Below are 14,619 nucleotides of genomic sequence, written 5' to 3' on the forward strand. Positions count from 1 at the left end.
GAGAGTTTCTTCGGCTGTAGGAACGCAGATTATAGGCGATTCCTATGAGTTTCCGGAATTGACTGGGCTCGAGGCAACGTATCATAATCCCAGATAAAAGAATTTAGGTAGTAGCCGGCGTAGCATTCTAACTGCGAACAGCCTTTGCAACAGTACTCAAAACAATTAGATACTTGTTGAAATAACGTGTGCTCGTATCTTTCGAAGGATTCTCAGTACCGACCCAGCAGATTCACATGCCCGAAGCAACTTAACTTTGTTTGCATTTGCACCATGAAAATCAAAGCTCACCTTACGTTTATGTGCAGTATAAAGGTGCAAGACCACATACCTATCGTGAAACTGGATCTCTCTAATGTCCCAAATACTTGGAAAATAATTACTTCTCTTAGACTGATCATTGTAGTCTTGGCTTCTAGCAATTTCAATTTGAATATAGTAGATCTCTGAAATAGAGAGCTTTTGTTATATATTGCAATCAGCCTAAGAATAAAACAGTATTACAATTAAATAATGACGTAAAACAGTATTTTTCTTTCTCACTTGTATTCTTACAAGCTTGTTATTGCAACCGTTCATGCAGGTACCAAGAGTACAATTCATTTTCTTCTAACCAATTATGAATTATGCAGACAGTTTCCCAGATGTGGATGTCGGCAAACGTTGAAAACATTTATTTGCGTATAATTATGGCCACGGTAATAATCGTGGGACGAAACAAGTTGGAACGCAATTGTTACAACCATTAATAGCTGACGAGAAACAGGCGTACCGAAATTCAAGGTAAGTAATAAATTACCGTAACAGTTTGGCCTTATTTTTCACCCTAAAAATTGACCGGCTTAAAGCTTGTCGTATATTGTAATTATGACCCGATATTACAGGATACAGTAGAGCATAGTTAATCGCTTCAAAGGTTTTCGTCGAAGCTCCGAAAACGTTTCACGCTTTAATGCTTCGGTAAACTCGTGGAAAATAAATTGCTACAATCATTCTCGCCAAACAAACTCCCTAGAATAGTGGGGGGGAATACATCGATATTTGCCACAAAGAACATTCAGTCGTAATTTCAATAGTTACGGAGAAGCACGCGAATGATCTGTGCTCTGTTCGAGATACTTATTTTTGTAACTTTTATCTCAAATCTGCGCTTATCACTCATCGGCATGTTCCACGTCGGTGTTATAAAAAATCTTCAAATATCGTGGCGTACGGATTTTTTTTGGCCCATCAGATACTTCGGCTGGATCTATCTTCATTGGATGGGTTCCAGCTTATCCTTTGCCGTGGTTTTCAGCACGTCAGCAATTGCCGGCTATTTAACGACATGGCTATATTTTCACAACCAATCCAACACGCGGTCCGGACCAGGAACGCCAACCGATGTTTCTACGGCCATTCACTATCTCGTAATAGCTATTGACGCACTAATCGTACCGCTTTTAGTAACCATCTGGATAACCCGAGGTCGGCGTCGAGTTCATCGTGTAATCTCGACCTTTGCAACAGTCGACGAGAAATTGTCAAAGTTCGGACAATGTCCAAGCCGGAATTCAAGCACGTGGAAGCTCATCATTCTCATCTGTGCTCCTCTGGTAACAGCTGGAGTAATAATCTGGATCGATGTGAATTACAACGAACCACAAGTGTCGAAGCACACGATATTTCGCTCGATTTTTTTACACTTTCACGAGTTCGTTAGGTTTTATACACTGGGGTTCTTCGCTTCTCTGGTCCTGCTTATTGGCGATCGCTACAAGGCTGTTAACTCGGTGCTGAAGACGGTTTTGCGGGAACACAGTTACGACTTGACGAACACTCGGCAAATCGTTTCGGAATGGGTTACCGCTGTACGAGAACTTCGTGCTCTTCATCGAAAGCTCTTCTTCGCAGCCGAGGATATTCAGCTGGCTTTTAATTTCCAGCTTTTAGTTCTCGGCATTATAACTCTGATGTCTGCCATCGGAGAACTGTACAAGCTCTATTTGGCGAATATCTCGCTTTGCGGATCTCCGTCTTTGCCGGCATTCGCGTATCTTCTTCTCTTCTCGTTGCAGCTTGGCCCGGCTTACTTCGCCGCATTCAGCTGCAGTTGCACATGCGATCAGGTAATTGTAGTATCGTAATTGTTCTTTGCAAAATAATCATATTCTTTCACCTCTTCGTTTCGACTCGTTATACTTGTGAACGAGAGTTATTTTACATTTTCCAGGCCAAGAGAACTGCGGCTCTGATACAAGAGATCACCGTAGTCGATGAGAATTTATGTCTAGAGGTGAGGCGAGGAGCGTTTTGTAAAATTTACTATCCCAATATCCAGTCGGCGTTTGAAAATTTACACAGTACGTCGTCTTGTCATTTTTAAAGTAAATCGAAAATCTGTTAAACGGTATTTTCCTCTGAATATTATTCAAGAGTTGGAATTTCACGATAATTATTTGAAAATGAAAATTGCTACATAAAAATGCGAGGAAAAAATTATCCAAAAACTTAGTAACGACTTCACCTAAGAATCATTCGAAAGTTTCATGTACTCTAATTACCGGTTTGCATGAACATACGCGAGAGTTCCAAATTTCGTTCTTAGAACATAGTTTCTTCGTGATGGTCGCATCTAAAAGAAAAAGACTCGAATGTTCAAATCAAAATCTAGGTATGTCTAAATCGGTTTAGATCGCAACATTTTCCCTCCAGCTGATTCACTACGATCTCAGTTTTTCTGCGTGTGGATTCTTCAGCATGGATCTAACTTTTGTCGAAACCGTATGTATAAAATTTCTTATTGTTGCTAGTTCATTAAAAAATTGATGATTTCCACTTTGCCTGCACATATAATCGTACGCACTATCACTTTTCTAATTGCCAATGAAATTTCAATCTAATTTTTGCATAACTATTACCGAAAATTTGTCGCTCGCTGGATTAGCAATAAAGAGCTAATTATGCACGCTTTACACAAGTCACTTTGTATTATAATCTGATTTTATCTGTTACAGATTGTTGAAACGATTGCAACATACCTGATTATTCTAGTTCAAATAGGAACGGTGCCACAGAATTGTCAAAATTCGCATGACTCGGGATTAGATAACTTCGTTAACTCTTCAATCAACCGTGGATCAAATATTTCCTAAAATAAGTTCGATTTTCGGGTTGTATCAAAGATCTTCGAACACGTGAGTAACACGCAGAATCAAATTTCGCAATTACGGTTCGGGCTTGTCTACAAAATTAAAGCCTTACTAAATTTTTTTCACTCTAACAATACGTTGTTTTCATACCTTGCGGTGGGATTGCTGGATTCGTGAATTCACGTTATACATATATTCACATTGCGGCAATCAATTTAATGCTGACATTTAGATTTCAGCCACAAGGCTTTCATTCCACTTATCGTCATCGGCCATTAGACGACTCTCCCACCGCCAATGTCCCGTAGAAAATGAAATACAATGGTTATTACGAATACCATTAATGAGTGACGAAGGGGCTGACTGCTGTGCAAACTTCGGTTTCTTTGTCCAAGACTAGCCACCGGTGTTTACGTAACGGATGGGTGCTTTTACGCCTACGGCCAAAGTTTCAGCTGTCCTCTAAACAAGCTCGCTGGCTTCGAAGAATTAACAAACAAGTGCAGAAGCGCGAAGAGGCAATTTCCCGCAAGACGAGCGAAGTCATCGGGCTCTGAAACATGAGTCAAAAAATTCGGGAACTCCTTCGTCCGACCGGCTTCTTCGCCGCTTTGTGGCCTTATCGATACTCGTGTGTGATATTCAGCCACTGCAACGCGGAATCACGAAAACTGCGAGCAGCTTACACAATTGCAGTGTCCTCTACGTACTTAACGATAGCTTATTTGTCGACCGATAACGTTTTTCAATATCACGGCGAAGAGATAGTTACCAACCTACCGATCGTCGTTGATCAAATGATATCGTTGGTCCATTTTAACGCCCTGCTAATTCACGTTCTCATTTGGTACTTGGTGGGCCACGCGCGTTACACGGAAGTTGTTTCATCCTTGACGGCTCTTGACCGAGAGCTGGGACAAGTTTGTTCCGGACAATTAAACTTGAGAACGGTGGTCATCAGGCAACTAATTTGCCTAACAGTGTCAGTGGGACTCTTCGGCATACTGCTTGCGAGCTTTGGCCGATCGGACCCGATGAGCATTTTGAATATGACGAGTTCCATATATCCCGGGCTGGTGATCAATGTGGTAGTGTCTTTTTTCGGCAATCTCGTTGTCTCGATCGGTGAGCGTTACGCGTTGATTAATCGCACCTTGGAACTTATCGCCAAGCGCCTGCAAGGTGGACCAGTCCATTCCCAGGGCGTCGCTTTCGACGAGATAAAACTGACACAACAGCTTCGCGTCGTTCATAACAAGCTCTTTTTCATCTCGCGAAACATCATGGATGCCTTCGGGTTTCAAATGCTCGTTTGTGTTCCGGCAAATTTTATGTTCACGGTTAACGCCTTGTACACTCTGTTCAGATCCCAAACTTCACCCTGCGAAAAAACCGATACCAACGGAATATTCACATCCATCGTCGCTTCTGCGTATGGCTTCGCTGTTGTCGTATACGCAGCTTATTGCTGTCATCAAACCGTCGCACAGGCAGGTATTATCCACGCTGTTTTTAAAAATTATCTGACATCGATAGTTCATATACTTAGCTTGATCATTTTCTGCGTTTTCTCGACGAGCTTACTTGTTACATTAGGCGACTGAGACCACGAAGATTCTCAACTCTCTGACTGCTAACTGCGAAGACTTACACTTGGAGGTAAGTGATATTTGGTTGCAAAATCAAACTTTGATTTCTTGAGTGTGTTTGCGAGGCGTGAATGAACCTGAATCGTCTTTTATGTACCAGGTGTCTTCTTTTTCTCATCAACTGATACACTATCAGCTTCATTTTTCACCTCTTGGATTTTTTCAACTGGATCTTGCGCTGGTACAGAGTGTAAGTATCGATGAGGGTAATTTCTTGATTTTATCTTTAGATCCGTGAGATGTTTGTACCTTGAACAAGAAATTCAGTCAATCAGTAACCGATGACAGGGTTGGAATATCTGCTGCAATTGAACGTTATTTGAAAATAATAACCGACGAGGAAAGTCTGTTATGAATTTTCTCATAAGAACGTACGTTATAGGAATTTTAATAAGAAGTATGTTTTCAGCTTGGCGGATCGATAGCGACGTATTTGGTCATTCTAGTCCAACTGTCACCAGCGCCCGTTGAACTGACATGTGCGAAAAATATAACATCCTCATAAATTACTCAAAGTATTAAAGTTGCAATGCAATTAAAACATTTATAGTACATATTTATGTACATTGTACACTGCAAAACTTGTAACGTAAATATTTTATCGTTTCGGTATTTGAGATACGTAGCGATGTTGTCTCAGACGTCTGTCAGATGGGCTACAAAAAATTTAGTTTACGCGGCAAGGTCTCATGTATCCAAAGCGTGTACGTGTTATATACTAAAAAACTTTTCACAGTCAAGCTACAGACGCCTGGAGACATGCAATTCACACGATATGCGCGTCATGTAAAGAAAACTCCGTTTACTCGGCTTACATCGCCTGAACTCCACAGCTAATCTAGGATAGAATATTGAGCAATTTCTAAGAACGTTACTGGAATAAATTATAAATACACCCTGTCCCACAATTGTAGTAAAAATGTGTGCAAATTTAATGCAGTTCTATACAAGTCTGAACTATTGACTTGAATATTTTTTACAGTAGACCTACACATGTTATTTAGTCTGTTTTTTGCATAATTTGAAAATATTTTGAAATAAGAGTTGTGGTTCATTTGTCATGTCGCGCAGTTACTGAAGTAACTATACGTAAGATATTACACATGATGATGCCAAAAATTGGACTTGCAGTAAACTAGACTGTGTCTGTAATAAGCTTATACTTACACTTAGTGATTGAATGGTTTCTATTCTACGACATGCCGTTTCTACATTCTGCGATCAAGTTATTACTGAGATTATTTGGTTCATGGTTTCTAGTCCCTGTCAAATTTTCTGCTATGGAAAAAAAAAAAAAAATCAGCTCAAAAGCTCAAGCTATTTCGATGTTGGAGTAGGAGGAAGCAGAGTTTCACTTTAATTTTAAACACTAGGTGGGAGCGGAGTCCATTTAAATGATATAAATAGTTTGACTCACACCTTGACAGATTATTAATTCTCGGAGAACTAGGTTTCAGCAATTTCATGATCCTCTTCGTATTTCGCTTGATTTTGATACCTTGATTTTTTCGACGTCGCTGTTCGCGCCTTTAACGGCGTTTCACTTACGTATTCATCCCAGTTGATCATGAAATTCAGAGAGTATTTCTGGAATAATGTCGGTGAATAAGTGAGATAAATTTTGTAATATTAGCTTGAAAATTACTTATATTCATTCATGTATATATACATACATTGATACTTATACCCGAATACAAAATTTAAAACTGTACGAACTGAAATAAAATTTTATTAAGAGGATGCTATCGTCGGTCTTTACTGACAGAGTAAAGTGTCGCTGTTTTTTACTATAATCAAAGTCTACGCATCACCGTTGTGAAAATGCGGCGATCAGCGCAATTCTACACGCAGTAGTACTAAATAAGAAAATCAAAAGAAGTTTTATTTTGCGCAACAACGATCCGCAAAAAATATATTTCTGTAATTGAATTATTATTCGCGCAGGAAATGACAAAGTTTCTAGATGTCTTTGCTTCGAATTGCATGTAGAACTGCACTGACCGCGGCATTTTTACATCCGTGTTGTGTACGCTTCTATAATGGTAAAGAACAGTGATATCTTACTCTTTTGGTAAAGACTGACTATGGCATCCACTTAACGAATTAAAGTTACTTAAAAAGTCTTACATCATTGTCAGTTTTTATTACGTGTAAGCAATAACTCATCATTAATGCGAGCTGAGGCCATTGGAATTAACGATTGCAGGTTCATAATGGCTGAAAGCTCTTGTTCAGGGTTTATGAATTGTCGTCTTTCGACGATGAGCACTGAATTTATACCTATAAAGAATTCACGTAGTCTGAATCCGCCTGTTTTTAGGCAATCCGAGTTACTTTTTGTGATCAATATTTGGCTAGCCATACATGAATTAAAACAGTGTTGCCTACGCACAGGCGCCATTGCACCTGTGTCACGAATCCGCGAAAAGGTCGTCGAATATAACTTTAGGCAATAGTTTCACTTACCATTACACAATTTAAGTTGGGGTCACACAAGATTATGTAAATTCAAGTACAGCAAGTATCTAATGTAGACCATTTTGATTTAACACCTTGAGTCTTTTGCGCGAAATTTAATGCCAATTTCACTATGTTAATTAATTTAGATATAGGTACTGATAGTAGAAATAGAAATTTTAGGACTAAAAGATATTAGATTTCTTTTATACAGATATGAGAGCGTTTCATATTTCCCTCTGTGCATATGTGTTATATATATATACACGTATACCGATACAGTACAATATATTCATATAATTCATATCTATATTGTAAAATATATATTTACGTTTTATTTTTTCTCGAATTATTAAAATTTTATACCCTTTTGAATATTCTGAATCTTTGATGAAAGCGTAATTAAGCGTCATATCAAGCAATTAGCGACGATGGACGAATGAATGACAAGAAAGAGATTTTTTTTTCCCGCGGTTATTCTACCTCCGCAGAGTATTTTCCTTTTATTAGCGATCACACAGGAATTTGTATCACACTGACAGATAAAAGACAAATTGTTGTACCCCATCTCCTTAGCAGGACACATATCGACGCATCGACCGACCTTTCATTTTATTAGACATGTCTTTGACCACATAATTAATTAACATTCATACGCTGAGGTAGGTGAAGAGTTTTTTTTTTTTTTTTTTTTTCTATATGTCTCGCCTAAGTGACCGTAATTTTGATTCGATCATCTAGCGACACACATCTCACAATCATTAAACAACAGTATGGCATGCGCTTTGCGTCTTGAATGTAATGTTACGAGATTTTGGTTATTAATTCTTTGTTAGAATATATCGTTTTACGCTGCACTTTTTGACACCCACCAACAGATCTTCAAATTTGACACATCACATATCTATATACCTGTATATTTATATACGCGGTTTGAGTTTTTCAGTTGATTATTTACAAGGTGCCGTATCTAACTGCATGATTTTTGAGGTAGCATTAGCGGCACGCTTTACACAATATATATAATATACAATGTATTTATATTATACTTCAAGATTGGATTCTTATAATTTTTATAAACTTAATTTATAAAAACAATATACATTTATGTATCATAGTATGTACAAAATTATAATATTAATTGATGCGTACTCGTAGGAACGAATAGAGATCAATGCTATCATATTTACGGAATCTCATACGGTGCACTATGAAGTATCAAATGAACCGAGTCTCGTTTCACAAAGTGTGCAATTGTCTTGTGATTCAAATTTCAGTAAGGTAATTATAATCACGTATTATTAATTATATATATGACATACACATCTATATTTTAATGCAGTACGTATCTTTTACTTCTCATGCTTATTTACAATTAGCTGAATCATTATTACTTCTTTGATTTATCTTTTATTTATTCTTGGATAATAATCATAATAATACTGTTTGTTTTTGTATCGAGCGTGGTGGCTTCACGTTTCGTAAAATCGGAGTCGTAGTAGATGGCAAAATGGTTCGTGACAATATTGTTCTGTTCTTTTTTCAAGGTCTTGCTCTCACAGTTTTAGCTACAGAAAAAATTCTCTGGTTTCCGAATGATTCTGTAAAATTGTCTCTGTCTTCGCGTGCGTCCGGTTAACGATTGTTGAAGAAAAACTGACCGCTGTGCGATCCACTACATGTTTAATATACAGAGACGTGCAATGGTGACACAAGTGTCGCGTCGAATGATGACGATTATCAGCATGACACGTTACGTAAAACATTCATTTCATATAGTATCGAGTAGTAGGGTGTAATAACCGAGCTAGAAGTACGTATGTAGATAATTTATAATAGAACATAAAATCAGTCTATTTAGTGGATCGTTACCAAGTTTATAACGATTTTGGCGTGATTTACTACCTCTTTACGTTAGCGCTGTAAATAAATAGCACGGCAAGTATATTTTACAGATATCCACGTAAAATTTATACGAAGCTGTATATAAGTAAAGACTTACTACATGCGTAGATACGTTACGCTTATAAAATATTTGTAACTATAAGTTGCCAGCGAGGAGTGCGGTTTGTGTGAACTTTTTGTTTTTCATAGATCAAACATAGAATGAACATAACAACCTTGTTCGGACGCAAGACTTTTATTCGAAACTGCAAATTTATCCTCGAGCTTCGCGGCTAGCCGTCATATTGTCGATTCGTTGGATTTGAACAAAGCGTTGTAAATGTTCCGACGGTGAAACTGGACAAATAAGATTTTTTAATATTTATATTCAGACTCGCTGAAGTTGGTACAGTTTGAAAATTGTTCGATATGGAATTTAGATCGAATGAAAACTTTTTCAATCATATGCGGAGGGCGTATTTTCTGTAGATGTGATTGAGGCCGGTAAGATTTTTATGAATATTGACTAAGAAGAAGAGGAAAACATGAAGAATCCGGTCATATATGTGCACGGGCAGTGTTATTTGAGATATGAGAATTAGCGGTGCCTGATAATTGCGTTCGCGTGTGATTTTTTTTTATCATGCCGCATGCGTAACATTGAAAAAAATTCTGCTTCATTGACGAGATTTTTTGAATGTGCTTCCCGTGTTAAAGTTGAGTGAAGTAATCAACGCTTAGTCCGGAGTTGAGAACTACTGAACATAAAAATAAATTTTTCTGGGGATATCAGGCGCCTCTACTTGTCGTCAAAATAGTAAATAGAAAGAAATTCTATTTTTTCACGCACCTTGTCGTCTGCCAGACTCCGATACATGCATCGATTTCAAATATCGCATTTGACTTCTCTGCGACTTCGACACAGCTTGCTGTCCTGAAAATAGGGCGGGGATTTCGACACGTGGAGATTAAAGGTCAACCTACCAGGTGAGGAAAAAGGAAGGAAGAAAGTGACTGCGAATTCCTCCGAATCCCACGACAATGGAATAATGCTGCATACACAATTTTAGAGACAATTATTTGACAATGGGCAAAGACTGCAAGCTACAAATTTTCACATAAATCGTTGAACGTTGCGAAGGTTGGCGAATTTTCCCAATAAATACTTGCCGTTTCGTTCAAATGCTCAAAGCTCTCGTTACAGTCGGATATTATACCGATCCTCACCCTGTCTCGAAGATTACAAAAATTACTCTCTTCCACAAAGCGATTCGGCTACTCTTCTTACTTCGTACATTCCCGCATTCTCTACTTTGTACCGTCGCGACTCGGTTCGACATATTTTCCTCCCCGCGTTTTATTACCAGGTGCTATTTACAGCGCGCGCATTGCCAAGAGGGTCAAGCTGACACCGCCGAGAAGAAGAATCGTGTGCAGAGTCCTTGGGGGGGGCGTCGGAATCGACATCGGTGTCGTAATATTCGGATTTTCCCTGACTACTGGATCACCGTCTCCATGACATTGTTCTTGTCCCAGCCGTTTTGCCCACTTAGGGTTCGTGACATTTGACTCGGACTCCTCGCTGGGCTTTGGGCCGGATAATATACGCAGGGTGCCGGAGTGGCCGACCACACTTTGGGTTTGGGGCTTTGTCGGGAGTGAGAATTGCCGTTGGAGAGGTGCACGTTATTGTTCCTGCTGTTCCTCGTGCTCGACCTGTGCACCTGACAGCGACGTATCGAGTTTCGCAACTCGATGTTAGTAACGTTGGTTACGACGGATTCGTCGTTGGTAGGAAATTCCGGACTGTCTCGACCCGCGCCGAATATGTGAGAGCTACAGAATAACCTGAGAAAGATCCTCTTGAATTTCCGACCGAATATCACGTAGATTATGAAATTTACACTGCTGTTGATCGTCACCATTAGATTTCCAATCTGAACCAGCCACATCGGTATATTGTTGTAAAAGGTTTCGCAGATGTTCGTCGCTAGTGGTATTATGTTGCAAACTATGAAGACTATCACAACGCACAACAGCATTGTTGCCAAACCAATTTCTCTCCGCTGGTGATGCGACAGATTCTGCAGCTCTCTGTTTGCCTTTCTCACCTGAAACAATAATCGTTCCACGCCTGGATTACTACTTCTTCTATAAAAAGCTCTGATAATAACGCGTTTTCACCTTGTACCAACTGTGATAAATAAAGTACGAGACATTCGTGAAATTTACATTTAGACGAGCCTCGTGTTCCACTTTGAAACACACAGGAATCAGCTTCTCGTATGCTGCTTTAAACCTAACTCACAGTTTACCGTTAAAATCCTTACAACTTTCTACTTCAGCTCTACCTGCTTTTGTCAAGATTGTCGACAAAGTAAAACAAAGTCCCGGTAAAATGAGTTAATCTTGTTTCCCGACGATCGTTGCTATAACTTCTTCGATTTAATTTAAAACTCCCGACGCAATTCGATATCGCCAATGGCCGCAGGGACCAGATAAATGAAGTGCTTGTTAATTTCCTCTGCGGATAAGAAATCCAAAGATGACAGACTACAACGGGAATAATAGGTTAGCAGAAAACGTACGCGAGTGCCTATTTGTTACGTCAACTATCGTTCTTTTTCATCGATAAGTTTGGTGGAGGAAAAAACGGAAAATAAATCGAATTCCGGAGGTATATCAAGACTGGTTAAAAAGATAGACACGGCAATACCAGCGGGAAAAATCTTTTGTTACGACCCCAGGCGAAGGTTCAGATTAATCGTAAAAAAAGATATAACTCAGTCGGAAAATGTCTGAAATCTTTCACCAGCGACGCTACGCGGTACTGATGATAAAAGTTACTGCATTTATCAGGAGTTGAAGTTGCATTCGAGCTGCTCCGATGGCCTGGAATATCAACTTGTCTCCAGGAAATCACTCCGCGGCATTGACCGAGATAAACTTGAACGGAATTTTGTCCGTAGCTGAATAACAGGACGTTCGCAGACCACGAAAATAACGATTGCATTTTGTCTTGCGCAGAGCTGTAATCGCTGGGTCAGGAAGTGATCGATGACGATGACACGCTCTTATCCGTTCGAAGAGTAAAATATATACAAAGCTTGGAGTCTTTTGTAAAGAAGCATACCGCGGTAGACGTAGAGAGCAGCTTCAGGGTCCGGAGGAACAAAAGTCGAAAGAAGTGTTTACTACCTCGAGCTCCTAAATTAAATGGCTTTTGGTTCTAGCAATGAAAGCGTGTTAAGGATACGACGCGAGGACTCCCAAGGGACACTCCTCGCCACGTAAGAATTTTGTATCTCACAACCTTATTTGTATCCGAGCACCGTTGCGAGAATAGAAGTTGAGTAGCGGGACCCATGTGGCGTGTGGTAATTCGTAACATATTTACGATGGTGCAAACACGCGCTAGTTTCACAGACAAGGATATTCGTGCAGGATGCTCGTCCTTCAAAGCTTGGAATAACAAAATCTTATTTTTCTACCCGTGCGCTATCGTAGGTGTGCAAAAATTCAGGTACAGTGGTGAACTGAAATCTCAACATATATCTGGCACGAATTTTGCAGCTCCGGAAGGAAGCACCAATGAATTTCGGGCGAGTCTCACTGTTGGACACATAAATTTCATGACAAAAGCAATATCGGAAGGAACATGTCATGATATCGACAAGATGAAATATGGAATTGATTATTCGCCCATCGTTTTTCAACCGAGAAACGACGGAATGAAAAAGAATTTCTTTCAGATTTTACGAAAGTCAGCGATATCCGGCTGCGATTCATTTTGACGAAATTCAGGAACTCGGGCTATGATTCGATTCGCGATGCGAACTTTTTCATTCATCACTCAACCGCTGTCTGCTTGATGGAACATGCTTGTCACAATCTTGTACCTGCGTGCAGGCATATATTCGTTTCAGAGTTGACCATCGTCTCCGCGTGGTCTGCGGTACATCATCGTTGATTTACGTAGGGTGTCAAGAATAATGGTATTTCTTAAGTGCGCCAACATGCCGGATTTTCTAACTAACTAACGATCCCTTGCTGCTGGTGGAAGCTTTATTAAAAGCTTCAAGTCTCTAAACACGCCGCAGTAAAGACAAAGAGTTACTGAATTTCCGAAGATTAATCCTTCGTTGAGCAGAGAGCCCGGACACTAAAGGAGCTTCGTGATATAATCTGCAAGGATTCGACCCTTTCAAATTTCCCGATCGACTGTCGATAAACATTCCCAACGTTGACAAACGTCCAAAGGCACCTCATCTCAGGGAGGATCAATGACAACGAGGGTATTCCGTGCAGAAAATAACTACGAACGTGAGATGGAAAATTTACCCATATATGTTCGCGGGTTAGCGGTTGCAACGGTTTGTCCCATGTGATTGGCCTTCTTGGTCAACTTGAGGTGACAATGTCATACTTTACGAGGCCGTCTCAATACGAAGGGATACTCGCAGGCCGTTACTTGGGTCAGTGGAATTAAGGTTAGGTCTATACATAATACTCATTGAAGTTGGAACGCTTTTTCGATATTCCAGTACAGATAATTTACGCGCAAACCTTATCAGGAAATATTTCGTTTTCATGGTTCGTGTAACGCGTTTACGAATTAATTATGCTGCGGCATTCGGTAGTAAAATTGATGATTCTTAGCAATGCTTGCACAACACACAGCACATATTCCAACATGAGCATATAAAGTTCCTGTTATGATTATCTTAAGGATTCGACAAATTTTTTCACTAACATTCCTCCCGAACGACATTTAAATCATTATTTTTAAGGTACACTTGAGAATTGAACGGTGCAACGAATAGGTAACGAGCAAGACCTCCAGTCTAGGCTTCTAGTCTTGGTCTCATTATTCACCCTACCAAACTTTCCAATCGCCACGGTGTCTATTATCAAGAATAGGGGCACTTAAAACTTACGAGTACGTTGTCAGTGTTCGTCACTCTCATACAGCGAGTGTACGTACGACGTGCTTCAAACAAAGGTTGTCTGCAGCACGCGAAGCTGCAGCTACCTGCTCCGCGTAGGTCAAAATTAACCCTCAATGTAGCCGACGATACAAGGTATGAGCATTTCAGGGAAATGATTGACTGCTTTAAATCAAGTTTTATGACCTGACTACAGGGTAAGGTTGGCTTTGTTCGTAAGGAATGTCTTAACAGTATTTCACGAGCGATTGTGGTCGCATCGAAGAACAGAACCGACCGTTCGACATTTATAAGCAGTCTGACGAAGATCCGGTGAAATGTTTAGCATACTTGTACGATAGTCGTTGAAAGTGCGTAGGATACAAGATTGGGACGTTCATGAAAATAACACGGTATATTCGTCACATTACACGAAAAATGTACGAGACATATAAATTAAAAAAGTGTTTAAGCAAACGAATTGATGATGGTAAACGTTTGCATCGAGTTAGATTTAATTAAATCAGTATTTCCTTGACGAACGTATAGGCGACATTTTTACTTTAGAAACTG

At 39.6% G+C, this 14,619-nt stretch overlaps 2 protein-coding genes across 8 annotated transcripts in view; one reads left to right on the forward strand and one right to left on the reverse strand.

Moving 5' to 3' along the window:
- Positions 1–1,262: 1,262 nt before the first annotated feature.
- On the forward strand, positions 1,263–3,280 carry LOC124214411 (uncharacterized). Its single transcript, XM_046616681.1, has 3 exons — positions 1,263–2,108; positions 2,213–2,275; positions 2,997–3,280. Exons 1-3 carry the CDS (start codon positions 1,263–1,265, stop codon positions 3,132–3,134), a joined length of 1,047 nt encoding a protein of 348 aa, XP_046472637.1. The 3' UTR covers positions 3,135–3,280.
- A 3,139-nt stretch (positions 3,281–6,419) lies between these two features.
- FMRFaR (FMRFamide Receptor) overlaps positions 6,420–14,619 on the reverse strand; it is a 28,532-nt gene continuing 20,332 nt past the window's right edge. For all 7 annotated transcript variants that reach the window (XM_069134479.1, XM_046616548.2, XM_046616546.2 and 4 more), the window contains one exon: positions 6,420–11,232. In XM_069134479.1, coding sequence (XP_068990580.1) covers positions 10,618–11,232 — 615 coding nt within the window. In that variant the 3' untranslated portion in view covers positions 6,420–10,617. The remainder of the gene's footprint in view (positions 11,233–14,619) is intronic.

The sequence above is a fragment of the Neodiprion pinetum genome, chromosome 3, assembly GCF_021155775.2.
Source record: "Neodiprion pinetum isolate iyNeoPine1 chromosome 3, iyNeoPine1.2, whole genome shotgun sequence".
NCBI lineage: Eukaryota > Metazoa > Arthropoda > Insecta > Hymenoptera > Diprionidae > Neodiprion > Neodiprion pinetum.

Excerpts from the sequence above, each read along its gene's own strand:
- LOC124214411 (XM_046616681.1), top strand. The coding sequence starts at position 1,263 with ATGGGTTCCAGCTTATCCTTTGCCGTGGTTTTCAGCACGTCAGCAATT. Across the intron at positions 2,109-2,212 it reads GCAGTTGCACATGCGATCAG|GCCAAGAGAACTGCGGCTCT; the intron begins GTAATTGTAGTA and ends TACATTTTCCAG. Across the intron at positions 2,276-2,996 it reads ATGAGAATTTATGTCTAGAG|ATTGTTGAAACGATTGCAAC; the intron begins GTGAGGCGAGGA and ends TATCTGTTACAG.